The 15524-nt window shown below is 34.7% G+C and overlaps 1 protein-coding gene across 1 annotated transcript; it reads right to left on the bottom strand.

The window, feature by feature from the left end:
* Window positions 1–4905: 4905 nt before the first annotated feature.
* Window positions 4906–12705, bottom strand: LOC127835498 (tigger transposable element-derived protein 4-like). Its single transcript, XM_052361940.1, has 2 exons — window positions 11266–12705; window positions 4906–4941 (listed from the first exon to the last, which is right to left on the bottom strand). The coding sequence occupies exons 1-2, from the start codon at window positions 12703–12705 to the stop codon at window positions 4906–4908; spliced, it is 1476 nt and encodes a 491-aa protein (XP_052217900.1).
* Window positions 12706–15524: the final 2819 nt, after the last annotated feature.

The raw sequence follows: 15524 nt of genomic DNA, 5'->3' as shown, positions 1-15524 counted from the left end.
ACCAGGACACCCGGAGTGAGCATCATGATTGTCAGAATGAAAATCGTGACTTCCGGTACGTTCGTCGATACGTAAATCATGAAAACAGTCGACACTGCACGAACTGAAGACGTCAAAATCATGTTACACATGACTGCAGACTACCCAAAAGACAAAGGGTTACTGATGACAGACGTACTACATCGTTATATAGCACAAATAAATTTGACATTCTTTCGTCGGTATGTAACCAATGCGACTCGCACACATGTAAGTGTAGTCTAATATTGCTAATGATGATAAAAATCAACATAAACCACATTGCTTAAGATTGAATAATGTTACATGTAGCACAATAAATAATTTAGACACTGATATATCGTCTCTGGATAGTAACGTTCTTATGGAATCTCACATACAATCTACTTTAAAATGTAATATAAATAATGAGTATTTTTTTCCATTTACATTTAAAGGTTTGAATTTTATGCATATGAATATCCCACATTTATTGCCTAAATTGGATGAGATTCGTGTTTACTTAAGCGAAAACAGTTCTTTAGATAGAAGGCTTTTGTGAAACATTTTTAAATGATAAAACGGATATTATTACAATATCAGTTTCCGGTTACAGCATTGTAAGACGTTATAGAGATATTTCTGTTGGAGGCGGTAAAAAAGTTTATATTAAATATAGCATCTCTTGTGTACGTAGAAATGGTTTGAACAGTGACGATATTGAATCTATTTGGCTACATATCAACATTTTAAGTACAAACCGAATCTAATTTACGTTGTTAATCGCCCACCAAATAGCTCTCAATCTTGGATTGAGTCATTTAAACTACAGATAAATTAGGCAGACATGGAATATTGTAATTTGTATTCGACAGAGGATTTTAATTTTCAATGTTTAAGCCAAAATTTATTTAACAATAAGAAATGGTAAAAACGTATCATTGATTTTAATTTAAAACAACGTGTGTCTTTTCCAACAAGAGTGTCTGAACGTTCATCATCAATATTATACTATTTGTATTCAAAATATGACAACATTTCTGAGGTAATCATACCAAAATAGGAATTACCCAGTAGTTTTCACATTAAGCGTCAACGGTAAAATTGTAAAGACAGATGATCATAAAAATATTAAGTACAGATGTTTTAACAAATTTAATGAAATCAATTTTCAAAACGACTTAGCAAATGCTAATGTTGATATAGTTGAAAACATGGAGAAAACTAATGAGGCATTTAAAGTATTTTATAACATATTAAACTCAGTCCTTAATAAGAATGTCCCTATCAAATATAAAAAAGTGAAGAGATTACAACAACCGTAAACGTAAAACAAGCAATGTCTTTAAGGGATAAATATAAACGTGAATCTAATTGGCCAAAATATAAGTTGTGACGTTATAAATGTAACAGTGCAATCAAAACGGCTAAAAATGAATACTTTTCGAATACGGTACAAAACAAAACAAGTGCGAAATCGCTCTGGAAAACTATTAAATTAGCATCAAATGAACACGGAGAATCCTCTATTTTGCCAAACGTAATAAGTAAGGATGATCAGATGATATCTGGTAAAACAAATGTAGCTTATGCACTTAATGACCACTTTGTTGACATCTCGAAACTTATTAAAAGAGTGAATTTACTGAACACGATTTCAACCCACTCAAAACATATCTAGATGCTAAGCTAGATTCTAAGCATTTCTCTGTTCAGTTCATTACTTCAGTAGAATATAGTTGATTTATGACTTAAACAAATTGATAATGGAAATCTGGTAGGTACAATTTTCTTGGATTTTGAAAAGGCATTTGATCTTGTGGACCATAGGGTTCTTTTATACAAATTTTAAAACTTTATCCTGTTAATGATACGTCATGCGACCTAGTTTCTTCATATCTCCGCAAGCGATTCCAGTATATCAAAGCAGAAAACACTACCTCTACTTGTAAAAGCATCATTGCTGGTGTTCACCAAGGATCTATTTTGGGACCTCTTCTATTTCTTATTTACGTTAACGATCTTTCGCTAAATCCTACATATAATTCTGCAATGTATGCTTATGATACAACATTGCACACTGAGGGAACACATATTCAAACAGTTCAAAGTCAGCTACAAACAAATCTTTCAATTGTAAATGAATGGTGCCAAATTAACAACATGATTTTTAATCCACTAAAAACTGCTTGTATGGTATTAGGATCGAAACAGAAAGCTAACAAAGTAACACATCTAAAACTTAAAATTTCAGATACGGTGATCAAAACAGTACATTGTTAAAAACTTCTTGGCCTTTATATTGACAATACTCTATCATGGAAACTACACATTAACAACGTGTGTTCAAAAATGTCGTCTCGAATGTTTCTTCTGCAAAAAACACCATATTTAACCCTTGAAATGCGTCAGCTCTTCTATAATGGTTATATCTCACCTATATCCGATAACGCATGCGTTACCTGGAGTTCGAAAATTAATAGAATAGTCAAACTACAAAAACGTTGTGGTGCACATATTTTAAATAAAAAGTACAACACCAATTTAAAAACCTTATTTAAAGATATAAGTTGGTTGACTGTCGAACAGTTTTATCACTATTTCACGTCAGTTATTGTATTTAAAGAATTTACAATCAAACCCCAACATAGATACGTGACCTTTTGACACTTTCACAAAATAATCACTATAACTTGCGATATTTCAAAAAGGGAGAATTAAAGCTTGTGCGAATACCCAAAACAAACTATTTCAAACGATCGTTTGAATTTTCTAGCACAAAAATTTGGAATGCGTTACCCCAAGCTATACGTCAAACAAACAATTTAATGACAAAAATTAAAAGCATATCTTTCTACCACACTTTATGAAATAAACTGAACATGCTTCATGTTGTTTTAGTAAATAACCTTAGTTTAATGTTTGAATACTGTTCCTGCATAAATGTTAGTTGTGGTTTTATGTCTGTCATTAATTTTTAATTATGATAAATATCATTGTAAGTGTGCATGCATATATGATTATTTATGTTTTGTTATTATTGTTCTTATTGCTCAAGATAAAATATGATGTATTTGTTGTAAATTGTATTATGTTAGTAGACCTTGTTGAAAATAAGAAATGAATTATATAAAGTGCATATTATGTAATTTCATTTGATGTATTTCTTAAGTCTATCTTCTTTAAACAAAGATTTTATTATTATTATTATTATTATTATTATTATTATTATTATTATTATTATTATTATTATTATATTGGAAGAATTTATGAAAAGTTTTCAAATCGAAAGTAGAAACCGGTTCAAACAAAATTGCACAATGGCTTCTAGAATATTTCGGGAATCAAACAGAGAAAATGCAGACGATTTTATTGGAGAAAGTTCTGTGACACAATCATGTGGGCCGTGTATATAAACCAACATATAAAAAACTGCTTCGGTTTTCTGCAAAGATTGCGATAAATATATGAATAGATGTGTGATACGTGCAAAAATCCGCCTTCAGTATATAAAACTGGCCAGCATGCCAAATATAATTATTATTATTTCTATAAGACAGCGGAGCTGGTTAACATTTTTATTCAGAAACAGAACTGATATAATAGCATAGTTTCACATGCAAGTCGATATTCGAAGGATGATCCAGAAATACGAAGGTTTATTTGTAATTAAACACTGGCCATGTACATAACAGTAACACATTATAATTTAGAGAATGCGAATTATGATCCTTAAAATTATTTTTATCATTCGTAATAAAAGTCATCATAAACATCGAACAGTAATATTTAACATTACCCCATCAACGCGGACACGCCACATGACAACTGGAATGACGGAAGTAAATGAAAATGACACAAATTATTTTACCGAACATCATATATAACATATCTTGCTTAGCATATCAATTGTTTTATCTAGAGCTTGAAATTACGGTAAAAATGTTAAAAAATGTAAAATGTATGTATGTAAAATGTACATACCCAAAACTGTTATATTTCATACTTCATAACGTTCTTTGTCGTTAAAATGTCAAACATAAACAAGAATATGTAACATACAGTGATGCCCCGAAAACACGTCTGAACACAGAAAAATTCACTTTATAATACAACATGGTCACAAAGACTTCATAGTTCAAAGATCTATGCTTACTCTATTAGACTAAAAACACTGACGCTCCAGAGCGCTCTATACCCTGTACACAGGTAATGGCAAGTCAGCGTGAGCTTTTACAGAAATCTGTTTCAACACGAGATAAACCAAGGCTGTTAAAAAAAACAGGACTCCAGACGTCAATTGACCTTTGATTCTCCACATGTGCTTGGCACATGTGCATTGTTTAGAATGTTGAATATATTTAGTTGTTTTACACTGTTCCATATAGTTATTTTATTTCATATTATTTCATTTGTTCAGTCTGTGATTGTCAAATAATTACTACCGAAAGACTTTAAGAGATAAAGATATTGCATAATATTTTAGTGCAATCTTCATCTAAAATATTTTCAGATATTGATCAGTGCTTGCAGATACCAATATTGTATTTAACATTTTGACAGCATTCTTATTTACAAGAATGCGTTACAACATTTGAAGCAATCGCTCGATACACGTTTTTCGATTTAGTTTAAGACAAACCAATATTTAACGAACTTCCACGAGTGGAAGGATTGTTTACAGTGAGTACCTTGGTTTGAATACGCGATCATGTACTGTTCATGTATAACATGTGCAAATTCAATAATAAGATATATCTTTCTAGTTGAGTAGACAGTCTGAGTAAGCATGTACATCTCATAAACTATTTAGATTGCACTTTAAATCGGTGTTTTACTTACCGTTGTTATAGTATTTTGCATTTAAACTGTTTTAAATTTTCTTGAAAATATGCTTATATCCGGCGGCTAGTCTGAATGTCCTATAAGCGACACGTACATGTCCTGTAAACGATCTAACCTCAGAGTAAGAGGTTTGTCCATAAACTGAAACGTTACTCAAAAGACACTTGACCTCATATCTAACTCCAAATACTGATTAGGTAAACGTGTTCAGAAGTAAAGCCTGTATTACCTATGTTCATAAAAAAATCGATTATAACATTCCCATTTCTCTGACGCAATATAATTTTAAATCCTGAATTCGAAATTGAGAAAAGATATTTCCGTATTGTCTGTATATAGTCTCACTCCAGCTTGGTGTTTACTTTGGACAACCAACTTGTGTATGGGTAGCAACAATGACGACACAAATATACATTTCGCACGCTGTGTATATTGTTATTGGCTTAGCGTTGTTCATACCTACATTAGATATAGTTCTTGCCAATGTTATTGAGATCCGGATAACATCAAGTCGACGCATTATTACGCATTGGACAACGATAGTAGGAATAAAACACATAACTATTTGCATTATATCCATTCCTTAAAATGAAGATTATAGTTTAAAAATAAATAAGAACATGTTCTTCCTTGTAAAGGTAAGTATGCATGTTTTTCTGGTATGAAAAAAAACGCTTGATTGAGCTTCCAAATTAACGTGCAAATTTACCGTTATGCAGTGGTTTGCTATGTTAAGCCCGTGTGCTTTGCTTTTTGCTTTAATTGTTTTAGCCTTGTACCTGTTGGTACTTGTAACAAGCCAGTTGATAGTTGCTCATTAAACTATCGAATGAAATTACAGTTTGGTTTATGGTCTTTAAAATAAGTTATTTAATTAAAAAATGACTTACTTCTATAGTCAAGTAGTGTGTGCCGGATAGCTTAGGACTCTAAGTCTCATATCAACGTACACAACACGAACTCACCTGATCAACTTTTATACCTCGAAAGACATCTTCAAATAGGTCACAGCGCAGTAAATCGTACCAGTGATAACATTTCGGTGTTGAATAAATTATATGTCATAGCCATCAAATTTGTTCATTTGTTCAAGTCATGTAAATGTACTGGAAAATGTATACCACATCGTAATCAACATGTATTATCCTGAATTGTTTTAGGTGTACTAGGAAATTTATATAATAAATACATTTGATACAAGAATACGATTTGGGAGATCATTGAGGTTTTATATAGAAAACTGGATGACAAACTATTATAACTTGCAGAGATTCATTAATTATGATCATATATAAATACATCGTATATCAAATAACACAATAAGGTTGAATAATGTGACTAGGGTAGAAAAAAACACATAGTTTACTGATGCACATTTTTTTATTACTATATTCTTTGACCAAATGCACCAAGGCGTAAATAAGTATTAACTCAAACAAACGGTTGTAAGCACACTGAGCAAGAGTTGGAATATCATAATCTGAATACAAATAATAACTTCAATGTGTACTTCCACTTATTATTTCAAAACTAGTGTACAATATCAAATAACAATTATACAAGAAAAAAGTATCGAATACGTTTAAGTCAAATAAGAGTTATTGTGTAATTTCGTGTGTTAACAATAAGCATGCTGGCAAATCATGTCATTCTTAATTCGATATACACTATATCAGAAGAAATTACATCTCGCCACCTGTCAATCAAACTTTTATCTAAATGTAGACCAATCAGCGATCGATAAATCTGGGATCCTGATTCTATCGATTTTTCTTGTTTCGCTGAATGTCGAGGTTCACATTATTTTCAGCGAGAGTCGTTTTTTGTTTTTTCTATAAAAAGTAAATATTAAATAGTATAACGAAGTCAATTCGGTTAATGTAACTCAGACAATTGGAATTCATAACAATTGTTTCCAGGCTTTGGATTTATACTATTTCCCAAGCCGAAATGTGACATAAGTTAACTAATAACACAAATTATATAATTATCAAGGTGATCAGTATTATTAAGCCAAACGAAACAAAATGACTTCGTCAGATGTGTTGCATTTTAAAGAAATTATCAAATATTACAACTTTAAATATGGAAAAACAAATGTAAAAAATTAATCGTCCTGATTAAATTTTCTATTTTCGAAGTGCAGGTTTTTTCAACTATTGTTATTATTAAGTGACAATTACACTAAAGTTCAGTCAATATGTAGTTTGAGACAACCCACACAGTTTTCAGAGAGTGGGTCATCAAGTGTCAGTTGTTCACTAAAGCACAATTTGCACTTCCCATGCCTATTTTACGCATTCATTTGGCGTCTTAGCATCCACACTTTACCAAAGAACTCATTGTTTCTAAAGTATAACACCAACAAACAGTAAATTAGTCTTATAAAGTACGTGAAATTCATTAAAACTCATTTTGACTACTTTCTTTCGTTGCCAAATCTGCGCGTTTATTCCATGACATTGCTTTGCTTTTGAAAAAATGACAGTTGTTAATTTGTATCACGGAAGAAAACATATATTGACTACAAATTGATTCATTTTCAAATATTTTTTTTAGAAATCCACAAAAAATAAGATTGAATATCATTATTTTACGGAAAATAAAAATCAACTGTAGCTGCTTCGTTATATTTACTTTTAAACTTCACTTACACATGCGTTTGTCAATACAAATAATCTGCTCCTAGAGGTTGCAAAATTAATATTTCCAAGGTCACAAACGACGTTGCATCGTTGTAAACCCTGTTTGCTAAGCCATAACACGAGTGTGTGATTAATATAGTTTTTGTTATGAATAAACTCTGGGTTGGCGAGGATGACGCGATTTCACAGACCCGTATGTGAATGTTAATAGTATCCACTAATTTAAAAAATGTGTTCTATTCTAAAACGCTTGAAATCCTAGGCATTTTATAAACATATGAAATGCACTTACTTGATACATAACTACGATGAATTGCTTAACCTTAAATACAATTACTATCGTGTTTTTTTAAATTATTTATTTTTGTTCTCTTTGTAAAATTTCTATTGTTTAACGTATTTAATTAATTGTGCTTTATGTTCCATACTTTTCTTATGCTTTGATTGATATGCATGTATTGTTATTGTGAATATGGTTTATTAGGTAAATGATGTTATTTGTGTTTCTGCTATGTTGTTATATTGCATTTGGTTTCTATGTATATACAAATTAGTACTTAAGAGGGCGAGTAAAGTCCCACTGATAGGATCCAATCAAATAATAAAATTAAACTCACGTAGGTTTTGATTCGTTGGCGGGTATTTCGCGGGAACTGCAAATTTATTTTAGGTTACGTTACAATAAAATATTTTGCATTCATCTGTGGTCCCTAAAGAGTTAAAAAGAAATGTTTGATCACACCCTTGCCTTTTGTGTTTATTTTCGACATCCTATTTGAGTCTGTAAAATATCTGTGCACTTAAATGGGGACAACGTTGAAAGATGAACGTTTGGGCTGCGTTTATTAAAGTACGGTTCTTTGTCGAAATCTCACTACCGAAACAATGTTTTGAATTTGGACGAATGTTATTTTCTTAGAAGTTGGGAGATTGTATATGTTTACTGCGATTATTGGAAGAAGACAAAGATATATTGTTAAAATGATACAAGACTTGCAACATATGATAGATACGAAAGGCATGCAAATGCTTTGAAAGTTGGCATTTTTATAATGGGACCATACGGGAATCGGGATCAATGTAATCCAACCTTTATCAACAACCAAAAGAAGCGAAAAGTCACATCTTCAGTAAATACCTTATAGATGAAGAAAACACATCCGATTATACGTTCCGATCATATACCAATCATCAAGTGTGTGTCAAACGGTATGGTATTTACAAATGTATTCGAGTTTATTTTAACCAAAAAAGTATTTAGCTTAAGAATTATTACTCGTCCACATTTCAGACGTAAAAAATTCGGACAAATGTTACGACAATGCCATTTTCACTAGTAAATAGTTTGACCACTCCAAAAACTGTAGACTATAGGGTTATTTAAATGCACTTGAAAAAAAAATCAGTCTAAAATATGTACGGCTTCATAAGGTTATGAAAACAATAGCGAACATCCCCCATTTGTGTGCATCCCATCATCTAGCTGCTTGCTCAATTAAGTCACAGTCAATGGTTATAGATGATAAATAAATAAGTAAATGGTATATTCCAAAAGTGTTGTGAATTACAGATTCTAGTGATTGTTATTTCAGAATATGACCGAATTCCAAATACTGTTTGCAAAATTAATAACAGTCCTTTCCACTGGCTATTTATGGTCCTTCGAAACTTGCAAAAGTTTTGGCAAAGTCATTATCGCTTATTTTCAACATTGCATAGCCAGAGGCTAACTTTGATAAATGAAAGGATTTATTTAACAGTGAAAGTCTCATGACCATCAGTGCTTTCCTTAGGATATTATTCAGACGCATCGGGGCCGTTAGGGGAGGGCAACTCCCTGCATACGCTAATTGTATTACATTTACCTATGATGTTAATTGATGCGTAATGACTCTTCAATAAAAAAATAGCTATGAATTCATGGTTTAAATAACAACATTTTTTAATTGATTTAACACTTTCAAGCATATATACGCATAATCTCCACTCGATCGGTTCCCCAATTCATCCATATCGACCCGACTATCAATTACTGAATATTTCTTTTCCCGTCGCTATTCATTACCCAATGATCCCATATATTCCTTTTTGTCAGCAAATTCTTGTAAATATGGACCATTAAAGTACTCAATAAATTCATAAACACAAACATTCGTCCTTTTTCTGAAGTAACGATTTAATTTTTGCATATGTGACTATTTTAAGATTTTACGAAATAACGTAAAACCGTGACGGGGGTTTTCCCACAGAACTTACTTATATCACCTGAGATGCTGTTTGCGTTTTTTATACAACAATAAATACACCCACACTTTTCACGTGACATACATTATGTAATATTATAATATTCAATCTTTATTTAAATGGATTTGTGGCTGAAAATTTGAAGACTTGTGCAATATTCAATAGGACTCCTGTTATAAAATCAGTGTTCGACAATAACTATTCCGAGTAAGGAGTTCTTTGGACTCCCTTTGTGCGACCATACTTCAGGAAGTCCAACTATTATGACACTAACTGTATTTTTCGGTTTATGACACATCTTAACCATACATTGTTAAATCCTCTTTCTCGTTTGGTTTCAGATCGATGTTCAACGTGACTGCTGTTCAAATTATTTTACACATATCAGTAATATTTTGGCTTATTATTGTAATTAAAAAAATATAATTTTCTCTAACGCATTTATATATGCATGCTTGTTGAGCTTCGGTATTTGTTGTAACAGCCCATTGCTTTATACATGTTCCCTAAAATAGTTAACATTATATATCAAAGCCAACTAACCGCCACAAACCCCCTGAAATTATTGATTGATAGTGACATGGGGTTATTAACGCACAACTAATTCACAGTCGTTCTCATCTTTAGTGCTTTGTGTTGTAATTTTAGTATATGATTTCAATTTAGACTGCTCTGTTTGATGCCATGTGGCATGGTGGGCATTTGTTATCAGAACAGGATACCAGTTGGTCATCATTTTGTAATAAAGATTAGCAACACTGGTCTGTTCTGGTGCTCGCAGAGTCTGCTTGTCAAATATGTCAACACTTGCAATAATAAATACCAATTAAATGTTAGGTCCTATCTGTGTCTGTCCACACATCCAAATATGTGAGGGTGGGCAGAATTGTATGAAAAGCCAGGTTGAGAGAGAGGCTGGGGAGAGTGGAATGGACCGTTGAGATGTAAAGAGACAAGTAGTATGAGAGACTTATTCATTGGTGTATATATTTATTATCATAGTGTGCAAATAAAATGTTGAGTGTATATACACTTCAACACCGTTATTTCGAAGTCGTCGGGACCGTAAAAAAAACTTCGGATTAACGATTATTCGAAATAAACATTTGACAGAAAACTTCTTTGATTTTGTAAAAATATAACGTTGTGGAATTCGCATGGTTCGGTTTCACGCTACTATTAATATTGTTTTACTTAAAAACATAAACTAGTCAGATTTCTACTTGTAACAAACGGAGAAATAAAACGATTTTTTTTCTTCTTTTTATTTTTCTCTAATTACAGAACATAAATATAAGGAATAGCACAAATTATCAGAACATACAAATTATCAGAACATACGAATTATCATACATGTAAATACTTATGAATACCTTTTCGGAAATGAATTAACATTTTTGAAATAAGACGCGATGTCTCTCTGAACAGCGGCGTTAGCAGCACTAAACTGAACGCGTGTAACACATTTCTCCAATTTGTCAAGGACATTGAAGAACTCACTTCCGCCCGTGTTTTGCTCGCAAAACCGCCTTACGTCGTTGATGCATGTGGTCACACGTCGATTGGATATGACGATCGTTCTTGTGTTGTCAGCCTCGTCGTCGTCGCTGGGTTCATCTTCTACAGCGTCCGCTGATCGCTGGCCGATTAAGTCGTTGATGATGTCGTCCTCATCTATGTTTTCTGTAGCTGGTATGTCGATGTCCACGTCGATGTACTGGTCCATGGTAGTAGTCCCAAGGGCTGCTGCTAGGCTGGCTAGCGGGATATCGTCGTCGGGATCGTCCTCATCATCCTCAGCTACGGGTGCCTTTGATGGTTCGCTGACAGGAACGAGGCCAGCGCGCCTGTAGCAGTTGACGTTTGTTGTGGATTTCACGTCATTCCACGCGGCTTTCATCATATGGAGGGAGTCTAGGATGCTGATTCTGTATGTAGTGTCAGCGTCGAGGGCTTTCAGCTTCTTCAGGACGACCCGCTTTCTGTAACCAATCTTCAGAGAGCGTATGATACCCTGGTCCATAGGCTGTAATATTGACGTTGTGTTCGGCGGCAGGAAGACTAGGGTCACGGCTCTGAGATTGGATACTTCAGGGTGTGCTGGGCAGTTATCGACGATGATGATGATCTTCCGGTTCTTCTTGCGGTAGAGTCCGTCGACCTTTCGTACCCACTCTTTGAAGATTTCGCTGGTCATCCATGCTTTCTTGTTAGCTTTGTACTGCACTGGCAGGGACTTGACATGCTTGAAGCATCTTGGATTTTGAGAGCGTCCAAGTACTAGGAGCGGCATTTTATAAGTGCCACTCATGTTAGCGCATACGAGAGCCGTTAGTCGCACTTTATTGACCTTAGGTCCATGACAGGACGTGCGTTTAAATTCCAGAGTCTTTTCTGGTAGAGCGCGGAAAAATATTGCAGTTTCGTCTGCATGGAAGATGTCGTCAGGAGAGGTTTCTGACAGGATTGTTTTCAAGCGCATCTGCCATCTCCGGAACGCATCAGTCGTAGTGTCGACGGACCCTGCTTCTCCGCTTACTGTCTTGCAAACAATTCCATGCCGGAGTTTGAAGCGATCTAACCATCCGCTTGAAAACTCGCATTCTGCAGAAGAAACGCCGAGTTGCGACGCAAACTCCTTGGCCTTCTCCTTCAAGTCATCTCCGGATATTGGTAAGTTTAGTTGACGTTTATTTTTGAACCAAGTCAACAAGGCTGACTCAACTTTCGGACACTTTGCTCCCCGTGCACCAAATACATCTGCTATTTGCTTCTTTGACTTTTCTCCCTTCTCGACTTCCATGATGGCCTCGTATTTCTCCTTATATGATTTGGATTTGTGACGCCGCTTGACCCCCTTTTTATTTACTGCCGATCCGGATATCCTCCCGGGTAGGGTACCGGGCCCTTCTCCAGATTGCTTGACATTTGGTTGGGAAAATAGTAACGTGGTTGACTTGTTTGTATCAGACATTTTGTAATGATTTTCGTTAAAAATGTAGAGCTTATATAGGATGCATTTCATTTGAGCACATTTACTCAGACCTTACGTGACACGTTTGTTTGTTACTAAAGAATGCAAAACTACATAAAATTAACACGCTACGCGCAGACGACAAAGGTTTAATTATCGGCTTTTAAAGTGCCTCGCTCGCTCAGACGACAAAGGTGTGAAATTACGCTCTGTGCTTTGCAGTTTTGACTTCGGATTAATGACTGATATTTAGGTGCGAATTATAGTGTTTTGACTTCGGATTAAAGACTGATAATTAGGTGCAAATTATAGTGTTGGGACCGACAGAATCACTTCGAATTAACGATTTCTTCGGTTTAACGAAGTTCGAATTAACAATGAAATTTTCCATTAAACAAAGAAGAACCAAAATCAGGACCCGAAAAATACTTCGAAATAACTGTGACTTCGGATTATCGGTGTTCGAAATAACGGTGTTGAAGTGTGTTGTGAACTTATAAACTTTACCCCCCTCGAAAATGGTAACACTGGTGGCAGCGGTGGGATAAGGACTTTAACACGCTTGTGAGGAAAGTGCTTATAATATAATTGTGTCAGGATTAAGACTTTAACACGTCGCATATTTGTTTTATATGGATTAGTTGATAATATTTTAAGCAAAGACATGGTACATAAACGCCAAAAGGAGAAAGACTCTTGCAATGGTGAAGATAGTGTTGATGTTGATGTTGATGATGAATTAATACAATTGATTAGAAAGAAGATTAAGGACTGGTGAAGAAGCAGCCGTGCACCAACGAGATGAACTTGTGAGACAATATCAACAACGTATAAATGACATAAATACAGATACAGAAAAACAGATCAATGACCTTCAGCAAGAAAATAGTGTGTTGCGTGAACAGTCTCACTATGGTAGTCAGAGGCGCACAAGTAGTGGGGCAGAACGTTATTATGAGGTTCCTATGCCCAGACAACTGTTGTTTGACGGGAAGTCTTCTTGGGAGAGCTTTATACATACGTTCTCTGAGATGGTCATCGCATGCAATTGGGATGAACACGAACGACTGTTTCGTCTCAAAAACAGTTTGCGAGGAGAAGCAGCTGAATATACTTTTCGGCAGCTTGCAACAGAAACGCTGAACAATTATGACATGTTGAAATCAGCATTGGAGTTGAGGTTTAAGGAGATCCGTTCAGTATCATCATATGTTGCTGAACTTGAAGTCAAGCGTTTCAACAAGGATGAAGAGAAATTAGCAGAATATGTGTCAGATATCAAACGACTTGTGTTGAAGGGTTTTCCAACCGCTGATTATGAAACGCGGGAAACTATAAGCAAACGTCACTTCCTCAAGGGGCTGTACGATACACAAGCAGCAGTATTCATAAGAATGAAGGAACCCAAAACAATCGAACAAGCTCGTGATTTATTGGAGACGTACCAGAGCTTACGGGAAGAGGTTAAAGGGGCGCGTGTTAGAAGCGTCGAGTCGAAACCACAGCAAGGCGATTACGTAACAGAAGCAAGACTTTACGAGTTTGGCCGGGATATAAAAACAAATCTCGGAAAGAAGATTGATAATTTAGCAAACAAGCTAAATAGTAAGAATGGTGACCAAAGGCAGAGAAATTCGACACGTGACAGAAAAGACATTGAATGTTTTAAATGTCACCGCCGTGGGCAATTCGCATCTGAATGTACTGCAGATATGTTCTATAACCGTTCGGAAAACTAGGGCAGACCAAGGCTAACGGCCCAGCATTGGTCTCACAGACAGGCGAACATTTTCAGACAATTAAATGTAGAAGTACTAGTAGTGGTGGACTTACTGTGCTTTTACCTGTTAAATTGTATGAGTCTCTTGATGTGAATTTTGTTATAGACACAGGTGCGTGTACAACAATTATATCAACTGGCGTGTACAATAAGATACCAATAGATAAACGATCGGAACTTATGAAAGTTGATCCGTCAGTGCGTCTTGAAGTAGCGGATGATGGGATTTTAGCTTTAGATGGACAATGCAAAATATCGTTTAAATCATGCGGACAGTGGTTTGAATATACTGTGTTTGTTGCACCAATTCGTGAAGATGGACTTATAGGTATGGGTTTTCTATATGACTATGATTATCAATTAAGTGCTAAGAATGGATTACGTTTGAATGAGAAGAGGTGTAAAACAGTTGTGGAGAAAATACCTCTTAGAGCAGTTAGGGTCACATCACGAGCCAAGGTAAAAATTCCAGCCAATTCGGAGTGCATAATACCTGAACAGGCAATAAATCTCGGGTCAATTAACTCATTACTTGGAATGCTATGCCCTGTGTTAAATAAACAGCCTGCAAATGGGATATCATTAGGGCACACTTTAATCTCCCCGGGGACAGTTAAAAGCAATCAAATACCTGTAAGAATAGTGAATACTTCTTCGAGGAATGTTACGCTGGTTAAAGGTGCTACACTGGGATTTTTACAAGAAATTGACTCCAATGAATTAATGAAAGAAAATGTCGATTTAATTCAGAGAACTGTGCTAGGGAAAACTTGAGTAATATTAAACCAGATATGACATTATGGAGTGATGATTTAAAAGCATTGTATGAAAGATCGTCGCAAAATCTGAACGATTCACAAAAAGAGAGTTTATTACGTCTCTTGGAAAAATATAAGAAGACTTTCTCCAATTCGCCAACTGATTTAGGAAGAACATCACTAGTGAAACATTATATTGAGACACCGATGGATATAAGACCAATTAAAATACCACCAAGACGAGTACCTAGAACATTTATAGACCAGGAAAATAAAATAAT

Source organism: Dreissena polymorpha, chromosome 6 (assembly GCF_020536995.1).
Source record: "Dreissena polymorpha isolate Duluth1 chromosome 6, UMN_Dpol_1.0, whole genome shotgun sequence".
Taxonomy (NCBI): domain Eukaryota; kingdom Metazoa; phylum Mollusca; class Bivalvia; order Myida; family Dreissenidae; genus Dreissena; species Dreissena polymorpha.
The sequence above is the reverse complement of the archived record's forward strand: the minus strand, read 5'-3'. Positions and strand labels throughout refer to the sequence as shown.